The sequence below is a fragment of the Canariomyces notabilis genome, assembly GCF_033297395.1.
Source record: "Canariomyces notabilis strain CBS 508.74 unplaced genomic scaffold N656scaffold_5, whole genome shotgun sequence".
Classification (NCBI taxonomy): Eukaryota; Fungi; Ascomycota; class Sordariomycetes; order Sordariales; family Chaetomiaceae; genus Canariomyces; species Canariomyces notabilis.
In genome coordinates, this window is record NW_027041827.1 from 618,563 (window position 1) to 643,562 (window position 25,000).

Genomic DNA, 25,000 nt, shown 5'->3' on the forward strand with positions numbered 1-25,000 from the left:
ACATTCAAGCCTGGAGAATCTGACTCTGCCATTTTTTTGATGGCGCGGGCAATGCGCAAGCCGATTTTGATGGGCTGAAAATGGGTCTTTTCGAGCACTTTTTGCCAAGAATGTTGAAATTTTCCCTGAAAGATTACTGAAATCTCTTGAAAGATCTATACAAAACGAACTTCATCAATGCTGCTTCGCGCATTGCCCGCGCCATCAAAAAAATGGTAGACTTAGATTCTCTAGGCTTAAATGTACCTATATATGTCTTTTTCCACTATACGCATGCTAAAGGCGGGCTAGTATTGAAGAGTCTTTATTTGGCCTGATGGCAGTCAACTGTAAAAATCGACCTCAGGGTGGGCCTAGGAAAGGTCAACGACCTACTGAACTGGCGATTTCAAACCACAGTAGATTTCTGTCTTGTCCTCCCCAAGACTTCGTGATCATGTATCCTTCTCCCACCCGACAGTCTACGCCCTTTACAAGGACTGATCATCCGCATGTATCCGTAGCCAGCAGTCAGCACCTAGCCTTACCTCGTTCACCCCGCACCTAAGGTACTTCGCAGATGATACCTACTAGTATCCGTACACGTAAGCACAAAGATCCGCGCTGCTTGCGTCGTGCTTCCAGTGTAGGGGTGGAGCTGGCCAATGCTTCTGCAGAGAATCTGGATGCCTAAACGTAAATCTGCGTATACTAGTACCAGACCGTAACCCCTGCGTCCCCGGTTCGCATGCACTGGACCATCGCTATTCATTCCAGCCTGGTCTGACGTGTATTCGTACTTCAAAATGATTGACGAGTTCACCACGCGGAAACATGGTTGCTATCTCTCTCAAGACAGATCCCTCCTCCCGGCTGACAGGACGGAGCGAACGTCGGTTGGTCAGCACGTTGCGAGGAGAGTTAAACGCGGGAGTGAGCTCTAGTAATCCGCGGCATTTACTCAACCCACAACATCTTCGACCCACCGCTTGACCTTCTCGGCCACCATCTCACTGTGGTCTTGAGGATCGCCGGGTTAGCTTGGGGGCTCAGTACGGAGTAGTAGAAGAGGTCACAGTGCGAGACTCACTTATGCAGAACGCATGAGGAATAGCATCCTCGTCAATGACAATCTTCGTCTTGCCCTTTTCATGTCTCCTCCGTTTCTCAATAAACTCGTCTCTGCATTCATCGGCAACCCAGTGGTCCGTCTCAGCAAAGTAAAAGAAGAACTTTGCCGCGGCCAACCTCGTCTCGTCGTCGGCTTGGGCGTCCTGGATCTCCCAGAGATCCTCGCTCCACTTTTCCTCACTAATGGTTCTCATTTCGTCCTTGCCCATATGCAGAGCCTGCCAGATGCCGTCTTTGCTAGTGAGGAAACTGATGGTGGCGCGTGCCGCGTGCTCTGGTTGGCCGAGCACTCGCCGGACAAGGGCCTCCAGCAGCCAGCGCGGCCACAAGTCCACAAAGCCCTTGGCCATGTGATGCGCGGTCCGGTCGAGAAACGGTGTCCGGCGCAGCAGGTCGAGCTTCTGCCCGCTCCTCGACCGTGCAATGTGCGAGACGGTGGGGAAGAGCAATATGCCGGCGGTGAGCTTGACGCTCGACAGGGGACTAAAAGGCGCCGACTGATGGTGGCGGTTGAATATCTCGAGCGCAATGTAGGCGCCTACGGAATGGCCGATAAGTATTACTTGGTCAAAGACCCTCGCGCGGCCTTCTGCAGCGCCATCAACCGGAAATGGAGGCAGGGCTGAGGTGTTGATGTCGTGGACCCGCTCACAGAGGCAGCAGATCTGGTCCTCGAGCGTGTAGGGCTCTATCCTGACGCCATCGGCCGCCAGGGTGCCGAACGCGGGATCATGGTCGCTGTCGTCGAAGCCGAGAAGATTGCGGGCGTAGATGTGGAACGCATGCCGGCAATCCTGTCGCGCTTCCTTCTCGTCTAGCAGCTGGCGCAGCGTGCTCAGAAACGGGACATAGTAAGCGACGAGCCCGGGGTTGCCGGGAATGAAGAAGATAAGACATTGCCGGCGGCTGAGATCGTCTTGTTTGGCTGACGGGTATGCCAGAAAGGGCACGTTGGATTGCCTCACTGCGGCTGACCTCGTTCTGATGGATGCCATGTAGTCGAATGTGCAGCTAAATTGCACTATATGTAATTATGTAGTTAGGCTTAGGACATGTTTTCATTACAGTTGAAGTTCAATTCCAACTATGGAAAGGCCATTGATGATTGAGGGTTGGGGATCCACATGCTGTGGCGTAAAAGCTCCAAAAACCCTCGACTTCGCACAGCATGTCCTCGGATTCACTTCAAGTTATTTTACTGGAATGTGACAGATATTCAAGACCTGGTAAAATGCCACGACCCGTTCAGAGCACTCAGAATACTCAGAGCATCCAATGCACCTAAATCGAAACTCTTCAGCGGAACTTGGACTGGATCGATTCACATCATGGATGATGGATTGTTTGCCAGTGGTACCTCCAGATGATCCAGATCAGCATGCAGTGCCCTTGGTCTGATAACACTCAAGGACGCCGTTGTTATTGTCGACAATGGTGTCTTTGAACATCAAGACGTCAGTCCCAAATTTTTTCAGTGACACTCTTTATCAAAAGTTAGGTACTGACTAAGGTCAAACATGGCCGTCGGCCAGTTCACTTGAGCAGCCCCCGTGCCAGGATTGCACTGGCAGTGAAGCAAGGATGGCGGAGTCGGTCCACCAATGACAAGACCGCCGGATTGCTTGCTATTGCTGCAGTTGATGCACTGGTCGGACATGTGTGGTCTATCATTGACATTAGTCCGGAAGATTGCTTCTCGTGTCATGAACAGTCCGAACTGCTCACCCGGCACCGGTTGGATCGGCCTGGAGAGACCCGTAGCTGTTCTTGAGGCAACGGCCGAGGTCCAGCTTGGAGCACGTAAGCTGCCCTTTGATGTTTCTGCAGTTGGCTGTCAGGATCTTGTCGCTGATCCTGATCGAGTTGGCGTCGCAGGAGCCGACAAAGTTGGCTGCCGGCGCTGCCAGTGCCCCATCGACATAGAGCGCCACAGCCACGGCTGAGATAATGAAGAGCGACTTCATGCTGTGTTCGGTCACCCTGGGAAGTGGTTGAACCATTCAACAGTCTGTTCTGGGCCGTTCTATCTCCTCTCGGCAACTCAACTACTTCGCTCCTTGTTGGGTAATCGTCAGGTATATACACCGGGGAGTCATACTAATACTTTATTCATGACCGAGGTCCAGGACATTACGACTCCGTTTGCCGGATGTTTTACTTGTAATTCCGTAGACAAGAGGAGAAGGAAACAACGGAAGAAACCCAACGTTGCAACCGGCGTCCGGGTGACAGCTGGAGCATCATATTCGAGCGCTGCCCTGACCCAAATCAAGCCCAGTTGGGGTGGTGCGGATTCCACCGAACGTCAAAACCTGGTCCCGGCTGTTTGGATGCATTCAGGGGCAATCAATTTGTAGCCAAAACAACAGAGTTCGAAGATTGCCGTAGCATTCGTTCGCTAACCGAGACAGAAAGTTGCTGCTTCCAGGCCTAATTATAGGCGTCGTTATCTCTAAATCAAAAACTTGTAATAAGCTATGCCCGGGTAAATCAGTCCTGATGTCCTTGTGGGGTGATGTTGATTGGCCGACCATAACATCTATATATGTGTTGCATGTTGGAAAGTGGACCGATATCTCGAAACAACAACACGTTTCCCGGTTTCGAGATTGCCCATCCGTCAAGTTTTCTACGGTCTGCTCCTTTCTCGTAGTTGGGACGGGGGAATAAGAGGTTGGAACTAATATGAATACAAGGACTGGACCGCTTGTATCCGGGTAGCCGGGCCTGGCAAACGCTTGGCTTAGTTTGCAACATGCCTCAGACTCAGAGAGGTAGCTGGTGAATGTGTCCTAAAGACCCCGCGGCCTTCTCCCTGCATGCACTACAATTTTAAATCTAACTCTGCTATAGACGTTTGATTACAACACAACCAGACTCACGTTGAACCCCTGAAGTTCCTGCCCCTGCCCACAAGCTATCACGTCTGCAACTCAGTACTACTCCTGATACATATCAACATCGCACCAGCCCCTTTTCTGTTGCTGCGTGAGAGACTTGTCCTGCCAGCCACCGGCCGTTACCCCAGCAGCCTGTTGAGGAAGTCTCCAAGTCCATAACCATAGCCATCGTCACCGTCACCGTCACCATACCCATCATCACCATCACTATCACCATCATCATCACCGACACCATAGCCATCACCGCCGCCATCACCATCCCCGTTGCGTTCCGAGTCATCATAGCCAGACCCATACGCACCATAACCATATCCCCCATCACCGTCGTCACCATCACCGTCACCGTCACCACCCTCAGCACTCGAGGCGGAACTCGTCACTGGCCCAGTACCCGTACTAGTACTAGTACCAGCCGCTCTGGACTGGGTCTGGGTCTGGAACGTCGTGGGCGTCGCCTCGGCACCACCACTAGTAGCACCACTGCCCTCACTTCCACCATCACTAGCAGCAGTTGTGCCACTTGGGCCGGCCGGCACGGAGACCGGGGTGCCGGTGGCGGGGGCAACACTACTGGCTCCAGTTTCGACAGCACCACCATAGCCCGAGACAGGTTCGGCAATGCTGTCTTGGGAGGCGCTCTCGGCGGCGATGGTGGTTGTAGTGGTGGCGGTGCTGGTGATGGTCACGGTAGTTGCTAAAGGGATGCTGAAAGCGTAGGTATACCCGCCGTACACGGGGAGGTCATCGCTTGATGAGGAAGGGGTCACGGTGGGGGAGACAGGTGTGGATGTGGACTCGGAGGGTTTGCCTGAGCTGCTTTCCCCTGGGATGATGAAGGTGGCGAGGATGTCGCCGGTGGTGGAGATGCTCTCTGTCTCCACGGCAACTGAGGTGCTAGAGTCGGAAGCTGTCGTAGAGACATCTTCTGTGGTGGGAACATTTGTTGTCGTGGGGATATCTGCTGTCGTGGAGACGTCTGCAGTGGTGGTTGGAGCTGTTACAGATGGGTTAGTGATGCTGAACATCATGCGTTATCCTTGTTCAGACTCGCCTGAATCTGACGTCGTCTCGTACGTCAAACTGGGGACGTAGACAGTTGGGACACCAGCTGAGCTGTTTCCAGAGAGACCAGTCCCAGCTCCGGCTGAGACACTAATGCTGATGCTTACAGAGGACGGAGCGGTTGGGCCCGCCTGGCCCTGAGAAGTTTCAACTGGAAGAAGTGAAGATGCCGTGCTGAATGTAGAGGAAGGTTCAGCGATGGGCACATGTGTTCCGTTTAGCCCGGAGCATGGAGTCTGCAAAGAAGATGCTCCTCCGGTTCCAACGAGAGTTCCCTGTGTCGGCAACGCTGATCCAGTTTCGAACACAGTGGTCGTGTTGGGCAGAAGGGCCGTTGTGTAGTTCCACCGAAGCGAAGTGAGGGTCGGCAGCACAGCCGAGACTGTAGTGGCTGACGACAGCTCGCATGGACATCCAGCCGTAAAGACCGTTACTGTCGTCGGAACATAGATTGGGCTGCAGGACCCGCTGTCAAGGGCAGTCGTCTGGACTGGGGCAGCGCTCTCGCTAGCCGTATCCGTGAGCGTAACCGCTGGCAACGTGAGCGTAACCTCGGGCAGATCGCCATAGCCGGCTTGATAGCGAACAAGGCCCCGCCGAAACGGAGTCCAACCGAGCGTGACGCCGCTGTGAAGAGCTTGTCAATGTAGATCCGTAGCAGTGAGAAATGGGAGTATATGTACCAGAGACTCAAAAGAGTCAGGGGGCGGATTCCTGTTATCATGGCGAGTGAGTCCTTGTCTCTGCCGGGCGAACGAAAGTGCTAAAGATCTGAGGACCAGAAGTGGGCGGCCCGGGTGGAGGATGAGCAACTGCAAACTCACGCAAGATAGCGATCCTCAGGCGTTCCTCCTCACCTTTATATCTTTCACCGGAGCCAAACCCCTTGTTTTCATATCCCCATTCTTTCTCGTCGTTTATGCGGGTCATCACTCTCCCGTACAACAGTACCCCTGAGACCCGCTCGTAGTCGCTCCGAAAGACTTGGGAGTCGGGACTCTGTAGATGGTAACCCAAGCATCACTCTTGAAGGTGTGCGAGCCTAATAAGCTGTAAGTGTGGGATCAACATGGATAACAGACAATTTGTGCTCCAAACTGCCCGATATGGGAAGAGACCAGCTACTTCTCGTCCATTGCTGTATGAAGCCGACATTCCCCATAGCGGCACGCCGGTAGCCGTCGCTCCCTGCGCCCCTGTCTGTTGCCTGTGTAGATCCATGATGTTGTTTTTGTCAAGACAGCCCTGGTTTGGGTTCTTGAAATCCTCTAACGTCGAGTCCCACGGATATAGGTTGCTAGTAAACTTGATCCCGGATTCCTGTGGCTCGTCGGGGACCATGGCCAAAGCCTGCCTCATGTGCCTGACTGGGTGCAGTGCAACTCCAGCCAAAGACCGAGTGTGAAAACTCGAGGCGCCACACAGCGATTTCTGAGGTTTCACTGATTAAGATATATGCAGATGCCCGATATGCAAGCCTACCTTACGGTACCTTACCCTAAATGATGCCGCGGAGACGGCCCGGGAAGCGGAGGGGCGGGCAAGTTCGGTTGTCTCATACTTCTAGTACCGAGTAGACACCTATTGCTAGTAGTACTGCGAGCTCCTTATGTCTTCTCAGAAGGGTGCTGCGTCCTGCAGCCGCATCAGCAACTGCCTTTGTTCAGGACGGTTTGATAAGGTACAGGCCAGATGGTTGGTAAGATTTGAACGCACCTACTTGAATTCCCTGATTTAAGACGGGAGTTGCCTGGCCGATATTTCGATCGTCTGAGATTGCAACCAGATCGTGCCAATCCATATATTGCATCTTTTGAGACTTCCTGTCCTTTTTGGAAGGTTGAGATGCAGGGAGCCGGTAGCGACCTATCTGGTACCTAGGCAGCGCATTTCGATACATGTATTAGTATCCCGTTACACTGACTGGGCATGGAGTCTTTCCGAGCATCGTCATTCCAGGCCCGTGGTCAACAATAAGCGTGATACTAAACTCAGATCAGGTCGGAGACAATGAAAAGTCGGTTGAGACGACCCGGCGTGTCTAGCTCTCCCGTGTCAGTTAAACAAATACGAGACGGTTGCCATGAAGAAAGACTGTTTGTCAAGCGGCAGCTCGGCGCCCTCTGACCCTGGAAAAGACATCTGCTTGAGATAGTACCCGACCTTAGGCAATGTACCGTGATCAGTGATAGGCGTCTGAGGTAACGTGAAGGATGGTCCCCGAGTACCGATCTGAATACGTGGTACTCACGAGCCAGTATTATTATCGCCCGCAGGGAGGTCTCATGGTAAGACTGTCGCACCGGGTAAGTGATAAGCTTTTCAGTTAACATCCTGGAAAGCAAACCATATTTCCCGTCTGCCAAAGGTAGGAGTGATTTGTTGCGCCAAGATTAGCGGATGCAGTCAACGACATGTACACATGTCCGGCCTTTGTTTGCAAGCTAACAAATGGCATTGGTAGCGTTGTCGCGGATTATGTATTGTACATGCGGAACAGCCGAGGGTATATTGGGGTCCTTTGGGATATGTCCGCGTCGACAGTGTTTGTAGTCAGGTAGCTCAGCCAATCTTCAACTTAAAACTGCCACATGGAGGCTGTCGGGCCTGGCTCGAGAGGATGGTGACTCTCGTCTTTGAAGCTCGCCTCGGATAATGTTACCAATACCTATTTGTGAGCGAAGAAATATTGACATGAAAGCCGCAGTCTCACCCCACGGCGCCAACTAGGAGCCGGCAAACATAAAGTAGGCTGAGGTTGCACGGCAGATGTGCAGATATCTGAACACAGTACGGGAGTCTACAACTCGGGCATATTATCGGAGCTGCTCGTGCCCAGGAACCGCTCCCCGGCCGTTTTCCAGTTGATAACATTCCAAATGTTTTCGACATAAGCAGCCTTGCCATTCAGATACTTGAAGGCATGTCAGTTTCCGTATAATGATTGCCGAGGCGGTAGATCGGGCAACAAACCTGGAGATAGTACGCATGCTCCCACATGTCGACGCCAAAGATGACAATGTCCCCGCCGACAACGGGGTCTTGGTCCTTGGTGGTGACGATGCGTAGGCCACCTTGCTGGCCGCCTTCTCTCACCAACCAGCCCCAGCCGCTACCCTGAATGCTAAGCAGGATTGCTGAGAAGGTCTTTTTGAAGTTGTCAAAGCTGCCCCATGTCGACTCAATCGCCGTAACAAGGTCTTTCGCAGCACTTAGACTGGTTTCGTCACTGCCCGCCGGGGCGAGATTCTTCCAGAAAAGAGAGTGGTTGATGTGCCCGCCGCCGTTGAATTTGATGGCCTGCTGCAGGGCAATCTGGCTGGCGATGTCGTTCGCGGCAACGGCAGCGACATGCGACTCAAGCGCCTTGTTTAGGTTTGTCACGTATGCCTGGTGGTGCTTGCTGTGGTGCAGCTGCATGATCTGAGCCGAGATGTGCGGCTCGAGTGCATCATATGCATAGGGCAGCTGCGGCAGCGAGTAGGTAGTGAGACCCATCTTGGTGATGTTGAATTGCTCGCCCGACATGGATTGCAGCGGCGACTGGAGGGCAAGATACTGCCAAAGGCTGCTAATGTTGACCATTGTGGCCGATATGAGCTATTAAAGGGGTTTGAGAACCTTCTTAAACCAACCGCAAACCAGCTCAAAGAGGTTGTTCATCAAGGTGCATGAGTTGGTGTGAGTTGGTGTCAACCTGTCGCATCTGTCGCATTGGCGCAGCGGATCGAGGTTAACAATGCGTCAGCGATGTCCGTCAAGGTGCACGCGCACCGTAGCCCCTCATTCCCGCGCAAATGTGCTCAATTGGACGTGGTGAAGGACCCGTGGCCCCACTCGCATCTTGTCTCATCAGCCTGTCCCAAAACGGATCCGGGTTGACTGCCAAGAGGCGTAAATGACTAAAGAGGCAATTTTTGTCAATTTCTGACGACCTGATTGGCTTTTAATCGAACCCTGCTGTCCACATCTCAGATCTCAGGAATGGACTCGATTGGGCTCAGACAGGATGATTGGCCGGCGCACTGTCAGTACCTCTCACTGACAGCCGAGTCAATCTTGCTGGCCCGACATACACTAAAAGACCTGAGACGAACAGCGATGGGATACCTTTGTCGAAGCAGCTTTCCAATTTATATCTTCGTCAAAGGAGGCATGGCTGAGCTTCTTCCCTCTCGCAAATTCCAGCTGACAAGCAAAGAATCCCGTATCAACAACACAAGATCACGATGTGCGGCCCAGAAACCCCCTCCTCAACTCCCCGCGTCGGTGCCCGAGTAGATTTCTTCTCCCACACATCTTCCTCCTGCAGTAGCAGCGACAGCAATAGCAGGCCGATCGGCAACCTGTTGTTCCTCAATCCTTCCTCTCCGTCCAGCTCCCTTGCCACACACGTACGCTTCCAGCAGCCGCCCAGAGCAGACAAGCTCAACTCCAGCAAGAGCCTCAGCACAGACAGCATCCTCGTATCAATACAGTGCGTCTTCCCTCTTCGTCCCGTCACTACCGTGTTAACTTCAGACAAGGTAGCTAACAGATCACGTATAGCTTGACGGGCGACCTAACCAAGCCGGTCTCTGACTCCGGGCTGTTGCGACAATTCACTCTCTGCCGCGGTTGTGAGGCTGTCAATGGCGACGGTGACGGCTCACTCTTCGAGATGCCGTTGCGGGAAGCGCTCTCAATGAATGTGGGGCAGGATGGCATCATTGGGAGGCGGGTATCGATGACGAGGGGAGGGGAGCTGCTGGCCGACGGGATCGTGGGTTTCAATTTCCTTCCGCCAGCGGCAGCCACAACCTCGCTATAGCCCCTTTGCAGATTGAGGGCGTGTGGCTTAAACAGGCAGTGATTGGGGGTTACGGCATGGCGTTGAGGGTCCGCACAGGTGCAGGAGTTGCTATCTGGGTTTTTGAGTGTTGACTTGGAGCCAGGTGTACATTGTTCGTTGGCGTTGGCATTGGCGGTGGGCTTATGTGGACCGTTCGGATTCTGTCCTTGGGACGAGCAAAGGGCTCTATCACAATGCCGCATATGAACTGCTCATTCCGGTCTTGTGCCCATGTCTACTGAAAAAGATTAGAATGCTTACACACAATGAAGACTATATCACAAACGGCAGGTGAGCCCACACAAGACGAACGACTAATATTGGCTGGAGAAAAAGCCGAAAGGGGATGGATGCGGGGAGCAGGGAAATCGCTTACTCCGCGTGCCTCATGGGGCATATGCAGAAGCCCAAAGCTACTGATCGACTTGGACAAACCCAGCCAGGCAGCGACAGCCTTCACCAGATCCTCACCCCTGAGCCTCATCCCAATCCGACCACCGCCTCACGGTTTCATCCACCTCTGCCACTGCTGCCCTCGTCGCCGGCACCTCGAACCACTCCCGATGCTCCTTGCCACAGGTCTCGCACTTCTCCCGATCGGCCACCCGCATGCCGCGGCCGGTGAGCTCAATATGCACCAGCCGCTCCACCTTGTGGCTGTGCGGTATCTTGCGGGGCACCGCAGCTGGGCTGCTCGACGGAATGTACGGATAGTACCTGATCAGGGACAGATTATATCCGCACTGGCGCTGCCACTCGTTCAGCCTGCGCTGCACGTTGGTGGCCCGACCGATCTTGAGGAGAATCTTTTTCTTAGTGCCGGCGGCGCTCAGAGCATCCGTCCGTAACCCGCGGCTGAGCACATACTCATCGCCACCTCCGTCGTCCCCGTCGTCTACTTCCCTAGCGAACGATCTCAGTACGTCGCTCGGCCGCCGTCCGTTGCGCGGGGGCGTGGACGGCGGCGCTAGGAGCGAGCGGGCCGCCTCAGCTGGCGGCCTCGCGGGTTCCGACTCGGGCGTGAGCCAAAATATGTAAATGTACCCGGCCTCCTCTCCGACTGAGATCGGTTTTGCCAGCTCCGCAAGGAGCTGTGAAGCTGTCTGGGCGGAGGCATCCGCCGGAATCAGCGACATGAACTGAGCAGTTTGCGAGATTTCGGAGCCGCGGCGCGACGAGCGTCCTAGAGACTGGCCTGAGGGGCTTGGCCGCGGACGTGACGGGGATGGTGAAGGAGTCAGGTACTGGCTCGACTGTTTCTTCCCGCTGGACAGGGGAGGCGTGGACACGGTGGGCGGCTGAACCGGTTGAACCGGCTGCGGTCTTGGGCGCGGTGGTGGAGGGATCTCGTCGACAGGGACACGGAAGCAGCAGCAAAAGACGGCCTCCTTCTTCGGTTTAGGGCGTGCCATCTTGGTCGGCCGGTGCTGCTGTTTTCTGCCTGCGTGTCCATGCTGTGGTTTCTCCGACTTGGTGCGGACGATCCCTAGCCGCTCGATAAGTGTGTCGACGCTCGTTCGGTGTTCCAGTATCGGCGTGTGGGACTTGGTTGGACCCGGAGTCGAGTTTGGGGAGGAAGTGGCCTGGTCCTTGTGCTGCCAGCAGTACAAGCTCTCCTCACTTGAGTTTACAACGCTTTTGGTTGTTGTAGCTATCGGGCGACGGCACGGCAGGCCGCTCAAGGTAACGCCTCTGCATGTTGTCGAGACATTCTTCGAGTCGGATCGGCCCAGTCGAGATTCGGGCGTGTTCGCAAAGAACGGCATCGCAGAATGGGCGGTTAATTGAACGAAGATCTGCCAGAGAATAAGCAGGAGCAGGAGCGGTTACCCGAAGCGCGAAATATCCATAAATAAGAGCCAAAACGGACGAAGGTGCTGAAAGAGGCTGCTATCGGACCAGCCCAGGTGCCCGGAACCGATGACAGAACATACGGAACGGCCAAGGTCCTTGTGTTCAAGGAACTAGGATCTCAAGGTCAAAGTGACTAGGATCACCAAAAGTCCCTGCCCCGCCATAACGTGGCCGGCAGCGGTGGGCCGCCATCGTGGGCTGCCTGAGTCGAAGTGTGGATGACTCGGCATTGCTGGGAAATTCACGGGGCTGGGTTCATCGAGTTGAAGGCGTGGCTGAGCGGCGGCAGCAAAAACTGCCCCACAATCTAAGCGTTAAAGGAGAAACCCTAACCCTTCGAACCCGCATATTGTGGCTGTACGGTGGCTGTACTCGTACCAGGGGGAAAAAGGGGGTAACCTGACGAGGCGAGGGGGCCTGACCAGCAGTTCGCCTTCCACGCGCAGCATGCCCGCAACTTGAAGTCGATGTGCGTACCACACAGCGTATTGAGCAAAGGAGATTACCCAAATATCCTGGATAGCTCAGATAGGTAGGGACGGCACGAGACTTACATTTGAGAAAATTGCGATCAATCGAGGGCTAACACCGCCGTTCTCATTGAGCTTCTTATTGCAGCCAAACTAAGTCAAATTGAATCCGACCAGGCCTAGAGCCCTTGCTATGATAGCAGGATTCGGGTAGCCGCTCAGTGCAAAAGTCCGAGTCTTAACTCGTTCACCCCAAGATTGCGACAGATCAAGTTGATGCATGGAAGGCTGCGACAACCTACAGCTTGCACCATCGACGTCCCTTTGATCAGGGAAGCAAGGACTCGTCTTCTCCCGGCAACGATGGACCTAGGTCACTTTTCACCTTCTTGTCTTTGCTACCACCCGCACGTTCCTCTAGCTCGGGCCCTGTACGACCAGGCCCGGTAGCAACAACTGTCATCGACTGCGGATCATCCCTGTACCGATCACGCGCGACTTGGTTGTGATCGACAGGCAATCTGATGTAGCTGCTCCGACCGCGGATCCAGCGTGATACCTCGGAAAGCCTTACAAACAGTCAGCGATGGTCAAGAAACTGAGGTTTCCTTTGGGTCGAGGGGACGACACGCTCGGCGCTGAAACAGCTCCATGTATTGTATGTACATACCACGGAACGGAGGGCAGGGAGTCCGGCCGAATTCGGGTCCCGCACCTTGGACAATCATGAGGGACAACCGACCATGCGGCCTGTTCAATAAAAGCCGAGATGGCCAGGCCTGCAAAAATCTCACGGCCCGATAGGTAACAATGGATGAAGCTACCCGTCACGTTAGCCCGACCCTGGCCTAAGTGAGGTAGTAGTCTCCCCAACTGCCCGAAACAAAACTCACAAGTTCACCAAGAGCGGAACGGTTGCATACGCCGCCAGCATGACGTCCGACGGGCTGGGGGGATACCACGCGCGAGGTACGTCAATCCACGTAAAGACCAGCACAACCATCAGGGCGACGGCAACCACGACGTCCGCCACGAACACCATGACGCGAAACGCCAGCACCCCACCACCACCGCCGCTCTCAGCTCTAACATTAGCATCGCCCCGTTCTGCCTCGGTCCCGGCCCAGGCGTGTTTCCGGGCCCGCCACCTCTCGTGGCGAAGTGCGAGGAACCCTAGACCGGCGGAAAGGGCCATGGGCAACAGTCCGACGGTAGGCACGGCTTTCTGGCCGTACATGCGCCGCGCGGCGTACGCGATACATAACGCGAAGGCGGGGATGAAGTTGATGATGGTGATGATGCGGAGGGTGGGACGGGGCATGGCGAACGTGGGTTTGGTTCCGGTTGATGGCGCATCGTTACACATGGTGGCTCGACGGGGCACGGGATTGAGACCCGGGCGGTTTTGGGGACAGATGGCGGTTGGGATACCGGTCGAAATGGGTGGTGCAGTACTGCAGATGGAAATATCAAGAGTCCTTCTCTGGTTCTGTAGCGGACTATTTGAATTCAGATGCCGTATGATAAAGAGTTGGGGTATTTGGGTTGAGTTCCCTCGCCCCCAATCGCCAAAACTGCTGCCTGGATTGTGCATACTGTAGTTGCTTGCTTGAGGTGAGCGTCTTCGCCCAGGCTCCAGCTTTTTAGCACTCCAGCTTACGCGGTCTTGTTCCTTTGAGGGGCCATTGACGCGATCTGGTTGGCTTCTCAAACTTGTTCCGCATATCTGTCCTGTAGCTTGATGCAAGATTGAGCAGCATGCTCATTCAGTATTGCGGCTCTATCGCAGTGAGGAGTACGCGCAGGTTGGCGATTGATCAACAAAGGTAAGGTACCTGAGGTAACTGACTTTGCAACTAACTGGCTGTTTGTTGCATATACGGTAGGTATACGGCCTCAGCCTGGAATCTGGTTGGTGTTGAACAGCGAGGACTGTGTTTTAACTTCGATTACACTCGGGCAGCTAGGAGGCTGGCATTGGCACGCGGGTGAAAGGGAGGCTTGATGCCGGCTAGGGGATAATAGGCTGGTCGGTCTGCATATGTGCCTGAGAAGTTAGGTTGCTCTGCTCGCATTGCGTCTTGGGCCGCTGGCCGCACCTTAACAGACTACCTGCTGCAGCAACTTGAAGAACAAAGTACTGTACAGTACATGCTTGAGGGTGTGGAGGACACACAATGACTCTTAGGGCTGTTCCTAGTAAGGTAGCTATCGTTTGTGATGCGAGTTGTATCGTGTGGTTGGGTCTAAGGGAGGCACCGCGGAACCCCGGTTTCTTGGTATCCATAGCAACGAGGCCGGGGAAAGGGATATCTCTGACATCACTATGGTACGGCCAACATTATATCCAACCTTGCCATGTAAGCTTGGTCAGGCCTGGGGAAACAGTAATGACCAACATGACATCATGAAACCCAGCCAGGAACCCATATGCGCCATCGTGTTGACATGATGCCGGTCATTGCTGTCCCTTCGCCCGCACCAAGGTTACAAGTGTCAAGGGGGATGATAATAATAATGATACAAGCAATGTCAGATACATGCCTCTCTCTCCGTTGGGTATATATATGTGGTCGAATGCCTGTGCCACTGATAGGTATCTGTGTCGTATAAGGTCGAGAGATAAATGCATGATTGATATGGGAAGAAAACTCCGTTGAGCATCAGTTTTCGAGTTGTAGCCCGCGTTGGTATCGAACTTTGGTTGGGAAAAATTTGATGTCACACTTCCAGATGCTTAGCCGCGATAGGCAGGTCATGTTGAACAAGGAGAATTGCCAATCCTCGAGGAATCGGGTTGAGATGATGCGAGGCTCTTGTAGGGGTATGACTTGATGGGGCTACAGAAGCCCTCATCCGATATTGCCACCAGAGCCAGCGATGCCAGGCCGCCCGAGGATGATGTATCAGACAGAGGCCGATTTCTTTATCGTGGAATGCGTCGGTACCTTTCTGGGTAGATGTTAGCTACCTTGGTAGGTAGCTGAATACACAGATTGTCGCTTCCAGCCTAATCTGCCAGCACAACGCATTTCGCTTTTCCATGTCAGGGGAGGGGGGGCATTTGGATTTGTAAATACCTGTAGTCTGGGACAAGCTCACTGAAATTTGCAAAGCGGAATCGATGTCAGAGTCAAGTGAATCGAATCCCTAAGCCAATGGCTCTGGTAAGTACCTAGGTAGCTAGACATAGGAATGCGCCCAACGACAATAGACGCCGTCCGGCTAGAGACAGAAGAGTCAGTGCAAAGGGAGGAAAGTCTAACTAGAATCACTTCGATCCCAAATTGTATAAAATCGGCCGGTCTTCAGGTTAGTAAGGGCGGTATGATATGTTGACGGCAAAACTGAACTGCGTAACGGAACGAGAGCATAAGAACTTGAAGCTGTCCTGAGTAAGAAGAGGGAAAACTGCTGGGGAGGCAAGGTATGTAAGGTCCTTACAGGAGTACAGAGTAGATCTGGTAGGCCGCGAACCCAGAACCACGGAAGGCAACTAACAAAACAAATGGACTTGGAGGGTTGCCCCTTCCCCAGGACGGAACAGATCACAGACCCAACAGGCAGGACGGGAACCACTGCAGTGAGCAGTCAGTTGTCATTGGGAATCCCGCATGGCTCCTTCCCCCGCCTCCTTTCGGAGGTTTTGGGCCCTTTGTCTCCGTGGATGCGTTTCATTGCGAACCTCCATCTGTCGTTCAAAGGGCTTGGTACCCCGTGGGGAGGGGTCCTTGAACGTTTCCAGGTTCAAATGGCAGGTGAGAATGAGATGTCGAGATTCTTTTGGCATAGAGACCTCCAAGCACCCTTGACCTATCGTCAGGTGTGCTCATCTTGACCAAATACGTACATGTCACGGTAGGTGCCAGAATATGCGAGGCCGTCCCCACGCACACGCAAGGTCAAAACCGGGTGGTTGGAGACCATGTCGCCTTGGGAAGGGGAGGTACCTAAGGTACCGACGGGAGGCAGCCTCGGGCTTATAGGTAGGTGCGCCGGGGCAGTTGTCCCGCGTCCCAGGCCACCCTTTTCAGCCATCTGCGCCCGAGGCGTCCACGGGCGGCCCTTTCGCCTGCGACCTGCAGCTGCAGATTACCGCCAGCGACGTGGAAAATTTTTCGGAAGCTGAGCCGTCAACAGGCATCTCATGGTCACAACGGTCATCATTCCCACGAAAATGAAACAAGACATGCCCATCTGTCACTCTGTTGTATTGCTGGGCTCAGGATACAACCAGGAGCTACCTCGCTGTATTAACTTGCCCTCTTTACCAGGGGCCGAGTTGGGACTACCTGCAGTGAATCTATCTTAGCGTGTCAAAATCAGGGGCTGTCTTCCCTTTGAAGTCTTTCTGTTCGCGTTAGCGATGCCTCTCCAGCTTTCAATCAGCCCAGGAGGGCAACACAAAACCACAGTTCTTCATTCTTCGCAAGCCAAGGCCGAATACAGCTATCCGAAATACACCGAAATATTGAATCCACAAGCTAACCGAGCATCTTATCTCAAACAGGGAGGTGTCTTCCGGCGTTTCTTCCCAAGACACGAGAAAGTCGATTCTGGAATCTTATGAGAGTCCAGGCCTCTTCCATCCTTGCTACACAGGTACTTGCGATATACCCCCCCCGTAACTTTGCTTGTTTCGCCGATGAACGGTGTGTGGAACTCAAACGGCCATTACACGCCCTTCTAGAAGCAAGGGCCGTACCCCTGTGAATCTGGATGGCCATATTGGATTTCCCTAACCTCCATGCCATACGGAAGAATCATTCAGAGTCCTCTCCGGACCATTGTGATCCATGCATCTCGTGCATACGTCGGTGGAGGTCTGCAACGAGACGATGACTGGATCGTCAGAAAGAAAAGAAAGTTGAGCCAGAGATGCGCATTCTCATTTTCTTACCAAGTAGTCCGTGCAATGGAGCTACTCGACGACGGATATGCCGTCTATAAAGACGACTCGGACAGGAATCATAGTCGTCTCGCTGTCATCATGCGCTCTGCTTTCCATCAAGCATCTCTCTTGCGTGAGATACCCGCCAGATTGCAAACAGTACCTTTTCGAGGTTCAAAGCAGACATCATGGGTGAGCTTTTCCTTCCGGTTCAGTTCTAAGCGCACTACAATTGCACTGCACGAGAGTTGCAACTAACGTAGACCTCGGTACATGATTTTCCAGCTGCAGACATGATTCCAATGGAAATGGACCAGCTTCTCTGCGGAATTGGCTCCTGGGCTGAGTCCATCCCAACCACCGTGACAGCTGGTACGTGATCGTGGTGTGCCCCGTCGCTTATGCAACCCTCCTTTTGGCCCTTCTCAACGCGGCCCGTGTCGTCTTGACCAACTGCTACGCCGCTGGCCGTATCACTAACCGCTGAGTTTCTAGAGGCTGTGTGTCTTCATTGTGTGGTCCGGATTGTCCTCCGCTCTGCCCATGCTGGCCCCTGGACGCCATTCAGTTATAGCACGCTTGCTGTGGACCTGGGATGGAATCTTCAAGTTGGATGCAATTGTGTTATGCGATAGGTTGATGAGAAAAGCTTCAGTTTTCTGCCCCTTTGTTTACCTTATGGTGGGTTGCACAGAACACCAAAATGAGATGAGGACTCGGAGGAATGAATTGACAAAATATTTCCTGTATGCCATAATGCTACCTTACCTGAGTTTGGCGAGTGTCTGGGAGCACCAACATACCCAGGTACCTACCGTAAGTGGTGCCTTGCATATGTGGTTGATCAAGGACATGAGTGCAGAGCGCGGGTTGAAGTACCCCTATTGTTGTGTCAACAACAGCCCTGGACTGCCGCATGCCTATTTGGTGTGCATATACCATGTTAACAATACCTTGATGTACTTGCAGATTATCACTCCCCATGCTCAGCCTCGCAGTGCCGGGAAGAAAGCAAATCCAGACCGCTTCATTGGTTTCCGGCTTTCCAACCTGATACACTCAATACAGGTAGACTCACAACAGGTTGCTGTTGACGGATACTACCCCGTGCCGTAGCCTAAAAGAACAACACCACACCCAAGCGCACGGTAAAATTGCCCCATTCGGAAGACAAGCTGAGTGAGTGGGTGTAAGAATGGAAATTACCTGGCGAGGCAGCCTTGTCCCGCCCTGTTGGCCGTTCTCAAAGGCTGCCAGCACGCCGCGGCCCATCCCCAGGGCCCCAAGCGCTTGGACCGACGGGCTGGGAGTCATTCATGGTTCACCAAATTCAGTTTTAAACCGGTCTTTGTGCTGCTGAGAACAGTTCCAAAAGTGCTTCTGGCTTTCATCGTCCTTCCAGACTCTCTCAGCGTTGTGCATCGACTCTCTGCTACCTACCTTACCTAGAATGGTCAGATCTATCATCCAACGGTTCCAACAAACGGTTTCGTAAACCCCACAGACTTCCGGAACAGTTGGAGCACACCACCTCAAAGCGGAATGCCCTGCGTGGCGCTTCGGGATCAGTCCAATCTTGCCCACCCGTTGGCTGATGGTCTTCGAGCCGGGCTCGGCAAAGTCCACCTAGGTAATAATTCCTGAACCCAATGGCCCTTGGGGAGTGGCCTTGGAGACAATGAGGTAGGTCAATAAAAGCCGCGAACCACAGCTGATATCTCCCTTCCAGCAAAGCAACCTTGAAAGGTGACAGTTTTAGGACGAGCAGCGTTGGGAAGTGCTGCCCCTGAACCGCCCCAGGCGTCCTCCATTCACTGGCTCCAGGCATCCGTTCTCAAGCTCAACCTCTTGGTTTTGAAAGACAGACTTGACCGGGGCCTAGCGGAGAGAAGCGAGTTCTGTCCCTTGAGCTCGAGCGCCTTTACGAGTTGTCTCCTCTTCTTGCTTCCCGCTGCCCCCTGAACCTTGTTCAAGTTCTAACCATCCACTCGACAAAGCCTGCCTTTCGACAGAGCCTCTGAGATCTTCACCAATTCAATCCGCAACAGCACAAATACCGTAACGATACAGCAGCTTTACCAGACCTCCCGTTTGGTTTCCTCTTAGCACCTGCTTGCTGGCAACTGCCTGGCAAAGCCTTGAACATCAGGGCCTCTCAACCAAACCCATGCCTCGTCCAGTTAACTTCCTTCGCAGGTTTTGACGATCAAGCTAGCAGCCTAGCGACTTAAGCGGTGAAAATGACGTCCTGCGACATTACAGATCTTCCCAAGCGCTCGTATCTGCCCCTGATACCATAATACGGCGGCATAGGACAGCAGTCCAATGTCAACGCTGGTCTTCGCCATACTTCGAATGCTACCTATACGCTTGGGCAACAACACAAATGTGGAGGAGTAAAAATATAATGGGATGAATAATACAAGGGCTGGAGGGAATATTGAGCCAGGAATTGAAAGCCTGTATCATTGTCGTCACGAGCCGGCTCCTTGCAAGTCAGGATCTTAAGAATCTGCCTAGCAACCAGACCATCAGATGTCGACATGGAGAGTCATCATGTGATGCTTTGATTCCTAGCTCGCTGCCCCTTCCTCTCCCTCCCCCACTTTCTCCTGGTTTTTCCCTTCCCTTTCCCCCTCCAAGTCCGTCTTCGCCTTTCCAAACCCTAAATACTTAGTATGACTCCCCTCGGCCACAACAACACCCTTAGTCCCATCCTCAGCCGTGACCCCCCTGCGGATCTCACAGCGCGTAAAGCCCAAGTTCCTGCCAGCCCTGGTGACCCAGGCCTCGATCTCGAGGGTGTCCCCCTCTCGCGCGGTCGAGGCGTACGAGAGGTGCATGTCGGTGCTGACGCCCGTCTGGGGGAGGCCCGTGGCGGCGGCGATGGCCATGCCCCCCGCCCAGTCGCACAGCGTGGCCGACACGGCGCCGTGCAGGATGCGCTTGCTGTTGAGGTGGATCGGCTGCACCTCGAGCCAGGCCACAATCCGCCCCCCGGTTGACGACGCCGACACGATATTCACGGCCCCAAGCAGGAGGTTGTAGATGGGCGAGTTGGGCCGTACCCTGTCCCACACGGCCCTCACGTGCGCCAGTGTTGACTCGGACTCCTTGTTGAATTCAACGGATGATCCTGAAGGGAGCGTGGTTGTGGTCATCTTCAATTGCTCAGTGTGAGCCGGCCTTAACTTCCGTTTTGACCGCAAGATGCCGAGTTTGGGCTAGCAATTGCTGAGAAACCAGGATAGGAGTGAGAGACCGTGAGAAAATGGGAGGATGAGTTGTTTGATAGTTCGATTTTCAAATTGCGTCGCGGTCTGGTTGGAATCAGTCTTCGAATACAAAGGTCGCGGGAGTGTGGCGAAATGTTTTTTATTACTCAACGTCTTGTACCGGTATTTTGTCATTAGGCGCTCGGAAGGAGCTTAGAACAACCATACAAGCTGCTGCGTGTTGACCGGGAGCGGAGAGTTGAGATGTGGGTTTCTGTGGGACTTTCAAGGCGCCGGAGTACTCCGTAGTCGGTACTCCGTACTAGGTACGGAATCCATACACAGACCCACACCGAAGGAGAGGTACTTTATACGTTCCGCGTGCTCTCCGATGTCTCCACTTTCAACGTCACTTCCTTCACACTGGTGAACCGCAGCCCTTGCAACCTATCGCACTTATTGGGAAACTAGAAATTGGAAAATGTACTGTAAAGGCCATGATCGAAATGGCTACATAGCAATCCCCCATGACTGGTAAAAGAACTCACCACTTCCTGCCGCCTGCACCGACTCACTGCTCATAGAGCTTAGATTGGCACCTGGCAAGATCTATCCATCCTATACATAAGGTACCTAATGACTAACACGCGCTCACCTAATGATAGGCACTCCAAAACAAACACAAGCCCGCATCTACAGGCACGCCAACACATACTGGCCGGCAAGTTGTCGTTCAAATAATGGTTGCCTTCACATCAATGCCCTAGTAACCCTAAATAGTACGCTTCCTCGCCATGAGCATCCTCCGTTACTGACGGCGGTCATCATCCCTCGCAATCCCCATAAAATGCAGCGAGCCTACCAGTCCGTTTGAAAGCAAGACAGAAAGATGACAAGTTGGGCCGAGCCCATAACAATAGCCCTCAAAACCCCACAATGCCTGGACGAATGTCGAAAATTGTCGAAACATCAGGGATTGATGCGTCCAAGCCGTCCCATCCATTCAGTCTACATTCTCAAAGACGACGCAGGCGTGTTAACCACAGGTTTTACCATCCGAAGCAGACACTCACCAGGTCAAGTATGCCACAAGTCTAGCTCATGGTGAAGCGCGGTAGAAGGGAGGAAAAGAGGAGAAAGGGATGTAGAAAAGAGAAAGAAAAAAAGCATGATCCAGTTAAATCAGATGGTCCTTGGGGGCAGGGCCTTGTCCAGTCCTTGGGTATCAAGATCTCCATCACTCTCGCGCCAACAATCAGCAAATCTAGAGATAACACACTGCTCGGTTCCGATACGAGAGCAGGTGAATCTCTCAGGCAGCTATAGCGTTTCCGCTCAGGAATTCCCAGAGTTGCTCTCATTAGGCGTTTGATCGGCCAGAATAGGATCGGCAGGGTACTCAGGCTGAATCGGCTGACTTGATATGTCGATCTCGTGGAGGGTGGCTGTGCTCGCAGCAGCCGTCGGCGAGCCTGGGCTAGCAACCGTGGCTTGATGGATCACCAAGGGATGAGAAAAGGTATTGGGAACGGTCGAGCCCGCGGTCCCGGCAGCTATACCCGAATCAAAATCTTCGTCGCTGTTGATCACCTCTTGGCTTGTCGTGACACCATTGCTGGGGAGGATCGGCGTGTTGGGTTCCACAGAATCGTCTTCGAATAGAACTTGCTGTGGTACATGAGGAGGGTGGCCGCCAACATAGCCAAAGGGATTATTGCTGACCGGGTGGTGTGCGTGCGAGTGTATCGGTATCAGTGGAGGAGGAGGCGGGACTTCGTTCATATCACCTGCTGCGACGACGGCAACACCATTGTCGTGATGATTTAGTAATGGTTGGGTGTCAATCACCATCTCGGAGCCGTCAAGCCCGTCATCGTCGTCCACTGCATCAGCCTCTGTGTCATCAAAACCGCCATCGGGCGGCTGAAGATGAGGCACTCCCGGAAGTGGCATTGTTTCAGGGAAGATGGGAATGTCAGCCGGGAGAGTCCCCCGCATCTGGTCCTCGAGTGGCCGCCGACTATTCAGGTACTTGCGCAGATTGACAACCCCTGGGCCAGAGAAGACGCAGAAAACCGACCGTTGGTGTTCGGTGAATTCTGAACCAACTTCTGTCAGCGGATTGATATTGCCAAGGTCAAGCCGGCTTACCTGGAGGCGCATCTCGGGAAAATTGCTCCAAGTCTTCCCTTAGAAAGGCCTGGACACCGGTCAGACTTAGATGAGTCAACCGAGGGCAGCAGTTGAGCAGTTGTATAATGCCCTGGAGAAGTAGCGGTCAGCGGTAAAACCCAAGACACAGCACAAAGACCCAGTTCGTACCTTCAATGTCAGATTGGTGCAGTAGCTGAGGTGGACTCTCTCCAAGCTGCTATGGCTGCTGCTGTGATATTCGCCCGGTATCACATTGCCGTATGCGTCTTTACGCGTACGAGACCGCCGATTCGCATTTGCTAGGGCAATGACGCTCGCATCCGTGATTTGGTGGCATTTTACAAGGCCAATCCGCTTGAGCTTGGGAAGGTTGGCGAGCTTCGTGACTGAGTCGTCGGTCAGGTTCTGGCAGCAGCCGAGGTCGATGTAGCGGATTCGTGTGCATTTGGTCACCAGGTACTTCACCGCGTCATCTGTTATGTGCCCACAGTGGCCGAGGTGAAGGTAGTGTAAATTTTTTTCCAGACGTGCAATCTGGTAGATCGTGGCGTCCGTCAGATTGCGGCACTTGGCAAACACCAGGTTTCGAAGCCGTGGGGCAACGTCTATAATCTTCTCCACAGCCCGGTCCGTGAGTCGTACACAAGAGCTAAGATCGAGGATACGCAGATGCTCGTATGTCCTGTTTGGGGGAAGAGAGAGGAAGGCAGAGTCATCGATCTGCTCACAGCCGGCCAGGTGCAATTCACGAAGCGCCTGTCCCTGTGTAAAAATCGAGGTTACCGGCTCATTGCCGATCAACCGGCACTGATGAAGATCAATCTCAAGGATGTTGGGGCAGTTCTCGGCAAACGCTAGAACAGCTTCATCGGTGAGCTGCTCGCACTCGTTCAATTTAAGCTACAGCGGATATGTCAGCACAGCTCGTCCATGCGGTATGACCCATCTGGAGATAGCTTACCCTCTTGATGTATCTGCAACTCTGCGCCAGCCGAATCAGGCTCTCGTTTGAGATTTTTGTGCACCTCGAAACATTCAAGCCTTGAAGGCGGGGGCAGTTATCGGCGATGGCATTGATGGAGGCTTCGGTAATCTGATCGTCGTGCGAGATGTCGAGAGAGTATAGATGGTTGTTGTGGGTGACGAGAGCTATAAGTCCAGAGTCTGTCAGGTTTTTGCAGCCGGTGAGTGTCAAACGCTCAACTCGGGTGCATGATGCTAGAGGCATGACGCTGCCATCGTTGACCTTGTCGGCGAGGGAGGCCAAGTTCAGACGCTTGATGAAGTCGCGGTAGTAAAAGTAAGGGTTCTCGACGCCGAGCGTCTGGCAGATGGAGGCGTGCTTATCCCACGTCGTGCACGACGGGCGGTGCCAAAGGATGTCGACGGCGTTGCGAGCCCACCGCTTACAGGTCAGCATGACATGTAGAATGTCCGACGAGCTGCTCAGCTTGGAGAAGATGGCGATCAAAATCTCGTTCGGCAGGCGGTGAACGGGCGGAAGGCATTCGTCGTCATTAACCTGCATGTCCTGCAGATTGGGAACACCGAGCGACGACTGGGAATCGTTGGCGCCGAGGAAGAAATCCGACTCCTCATTATCGGGCGGGGCGGGTGAGCTGCTGGAAGACGTCCGTGAATCTTCGTCGGCCTGCCGGGCTGCTTCGGTCTCTGGTTCGGCATCGTCAGGAGCGCCGGGAGCGCCTCGCTCATTGGCGATGATGTCGAGAGAAACGCGTTGCCTCATTCTTGCTCCTGTACTGTTTCTGCAGCGCAGCGACGTATCGTCGAGAGGAGGATATCAGTGGGCGTTTGTGGTGATGAGGGGAAGGCGACCGGTCGCGCAGATCTGAAGCGGGCTGTTGGGGCCGCCCAACTGTCATCAGCATGGGGTTGGCTGAAAGTGGGTTTTCCCAGCCCAAAATAGCCTTCAGACGGCTAGGTGAGGGCCGGTTCGGTAGGGCAGACAGACGCAAGGACCAGGGAGTTGGGACTGGGGAGCATGAACAAAGGAACAAAGCAGAAATTTCACTACCGGGCGAGAGCGAATCCTCGACTGCTGATGGAATAAAAGAAGTTGGATTGGTAAGTTTGATTATTTGACCGGTGGGATTTCCCGTCGGTTGGTGATGGTTCGATGCGCCCGACCGCCCAACAACTGCTGAATAACGGACAGCTGTGCCGGGAAGCTCCTGATGTTGTTTGTCGCAGGAGGGAGGTGGCCAGAACTTGGCAAGGGAGTGCTGCAAGGAGAGACAGGGCGGGCGCAGCGGGGCGTCGAGTGCTCATGCTCACCTACCAATGTTGACACCGGTCACGCCTGCAAGTCACTTACTTAGCTTCCATAGGGGGAATGGCGGGTCCTACAACAGAGTTTGGTTAAGCCTATTAGGGTCGTAACAGAATAAGTTTTCAAAGTCCTACAATTCCCTTCCAGGGCACAGAGTAGCCCGCGGGCCAGTCTTAGCTTGTCTGTAACAGCATATTCGAAGAACACTCTATTATATAGTATT

General features: G+C 53.7%; 10 protein-coding genes across 10 annotated transcripts; 1 reads left to right on the top strand and 9 right to left on the bottom strand.

The window, feature by feature from the left end:
• Nucleotides 1-734: 734 nt before the first annotated feature.
• N656DRAFT_776822 (uncharacterized protein) lies at nucleotides 735-2,214 on the bottom strand. The gene has a single exon (XM_064814716.1). The coding sequence runs from the start codon at nucleotides 2,103-2,105 to the stop codon at nucleotides 1,029-1,031; it is 1,077 nt and encodes a 358-aa protein (XP_064672222.1). The 5' UTR covers nucleotides 2,106-2,214; the 3' UTR covers nucleotides 735-1,028.
• A 269-nt stretch (nucleotides 2,215-2,483) lies between these two features.
• On the bottom strand, nucleotides 2,484-3,074 carry N656DRAFT_796288 (uncharacterized protein; the record flags this gene model as incomplete). The annotated part of the gene is made up of 3 exons (XM_064817509.1): nucleotides 2,484-2,548; nucleotides 2,617-2,774; nucleotides 2,836-3,074. The coding sequence occupies 3 exons, from the start codon at nucleotides 3,072-3,074 to the stop codon at nucleotides 2,484-2,486; spliced, it is 462 nt and encodes a 153-aa protein (XP_064672223.1).
• Nucleotides 3,075-3,965: 891 nt separating this feature from the next.
• N656DRAFT_776826 (uncharacterized protein) lies at nucleotides 3,966-6,114 on the bottom strand. Its single transcript, XM_064814717.1, has 4 exons — nucleotides 5,930-6,114; nucleotides 5,756-5,786; nucleotides 5,062-5,699; nucleotides 3,966-5,004 (listed from the first exon to the last, which is right to left on the bottom strand). Exons 1-4 carry the CDS (start codon nucleotides 6,000-6,002, stop codon nucleotides 4,130-4,132), a joined length of 1,617 nt encoding a protein of 538 aa, XP_064672224.1. The 5' UTR covers nucleotides 6,003-6,114; the 3' UTR covers nucleotides 3,966-4,129.
• Nucleotides 6,115-7,872: 1,758 nt separating this feature from the next.
• N656DRAFT_705657 (manganese and iron superoxide dismutase) lies at nucleotides 7,873-8,657 on the bottom strand (the record flags this gene model as incomplete). Its single annotated transcript, XM_064811287.1, has 2 exons — nucleotides 7,873-7,986; nucleotides 8,046-8,657. 2 exons carry the CDS (start codon nucleotides 8,655-8,657, stop codon nucleotides 7,873-7,875), a joined length of 726 nt encoding a protein of 241 aa, XP_064672225.1.
• Nucleotides 8,658-9,085: 428 nt separating this feature from the next.
• N656DRAFT_843380 (uncharacterized protein) lies at nucleotides 9,086-9,882 on the top strand (the record flags this gene model as incomplete). Its single annotated transcript, XM_064819087.1, has 2 exons — nucleotides 9,086-9,549; nucleotides 9,621-9,882. Exons 1-2 carry the CDS (start codon nucleotides 9,302-9,304, stop codon nucleotides 9,880-9,882), a joined length of 510 nt encoding a protein of 169 aa, XP_064672226.1. The 5' UTR covers nucleotides 9,086-9,301.
• A 488-nt stretch (nucleotides 9,883-10,370) lies between these two features.
• N656DRAFT_705521 (DUF1766-domain-containing protein) lies at nucleotides 10,371-11,669 on the bottom strand (the record flags this gene model as incomplete). The annotated part of the gene is made up of 2 exons (XM_064811276.1): nucleotides 10,371-10,731; nucleotides 10,771-11,669. The coding sequence occupies 2 exons, from the start codon at nucleotides 11,667-11,669 to the stop codon at nucleotides 10,371-10,373; spliced, it is 1,260 nt and encodes a 419-aa protein (XP_064672227.1).
• Nucleotides 11,670-12,555: 886 nt separating this feature from the next.
• N656DRAFT_796293 (uncharacterized protein) lies at nucleotides 12,556-13,593 on the bottom strand (the record flags this gene model as incomplete). The annotated part of the gene is made up of 3 exons (XM_064817510.1): nucleotides 12,556-12,796; nucleotides 12,970-13,047; nucleotides 13,121-13,593. 3 exons carry the CDS (start codon nucleotides 13,591-13,593, stop codon nucleotides 12,556-12,558), a joined length of 792 nt encoding a protein of 263 aa, XP_064672228.1.
• A 5,725-nt stretch (nucleotides 13,594-19,318) lies between these two features.
• Nucleotides 19,319-20,710, bottom strand: N656DRAFT_540781 (Thioesterase/thiol ester dehydrase-isomerase). Its single transcript, XM_064810001.1, has 2 exons — nucleotides 20,501-20,710; nucleotides 19,319-20,438 (listed from the first exon to the last, which is right to left on the bottom strand). Exon 2 carries the CDS (start codon nucleotides 20,277-20,279, stop codon nucleotides 19,692-19,694), a length of 588 nt encoding a protein of 195 aa, XP_064672229.1. The 5' UTR covers nucleotides 20,280-20,438; nucleotides 20,501-20,710; the 3' UTR covers nucleotides 19,319-19,691.
• Nucleotides 20,711-21,668: 958 nt separating this feature from the next.
• Nucleotides 21,669-24,234, bottom strand: N656DRAFT_705079 (RNI-like protein; the record flags this gene model as incomplete). Its single annotated transcript, XM_064811234.1, has 4 exons — nucleotides 21,669-22,432; nucleotides 22,485-22,596; nucleotides 22,656-23,387; nucleotides 23,449-24,234. 4 exons carry the CDS (start codon nucleotides 24,232-24,234, stop codon nucleotides 21,669-21,671), a joined length of 2,394 nt encoding a protein of 797 aa, XP_064672230.1.
• Nucleotides 24,235-24,376: 142 nt separating this feature from the next.
• N656DRAFT_540723 (uncharacterized protein) lies at nucleotides 24,377-24,813 on the bottom strand. Its single transcript, XM_064810000.1, has one exon. The coding sequence runs from the start codon at nucleotides 24,774-24,776 to the stop codon at nucleotides 24,519-24,521; it is 258 nt and encodes an 85-aa protein (XP_064672231.1). The 5' UTR covers nucleotides 24,777-24,813; the 3' UTR covers nucleotides 24,377-24,518.
• Between the last annotated feature and the right edge of the window lie 187 nt (nucleotides 24,814-25,000).

What these genes read in the sequence shown, in the direction of transcription:
- N656DRAFT_776822 (XM_064814716.1), bottom strand. Translation starts at nt 2,105, where the DNA reads ATGGCATCCATCAGAACGAGGTCAGCCGCAGTGAGGCAATCCAACGTG.
- N656DRAFT_540781 (XM_064810001.1), bottom strand. Translation starts at nt 20,279, where the DNA reads ATGACCACAACCACGCTCCCTTCAGGATCATCCGTTGAATTCAACAAG.
- N656DRAFT_540723 (XM_064810000.1), bottom strand. Translation starts at nt 24,776, where the DNA reads ATGAGCACTCGACGCCCCGCTGCGCCCGCCCTGTCTCTCCTTGCAGCA.
- N656DRAFT_776826 (XM_064814717.1), bottom strand. Translation starts at nt 6,002, where the DNA reads ATGACCCGCATAAACGACGAGAAAGAATGGGGATATGAAAACAAGGGG. An exon ending in CTCCGGTGAAAGATATAAAG is followed by an intron (nt 5,787 to 5,929) that starts GTGAGGAGGAAC and finishes CCATGATAACAG; the next exon opens with GAATCCGCCCCCTGACTCTT. An exon ending in CGAGACGACGTCAGATTCAG is followed by an intron (nt 5,005 to 5,061) that starts GCGAGTCTGAAC and finishes CATCTGTAACAG; the next exon opens with CTCCAACCACCACTGCAGAC.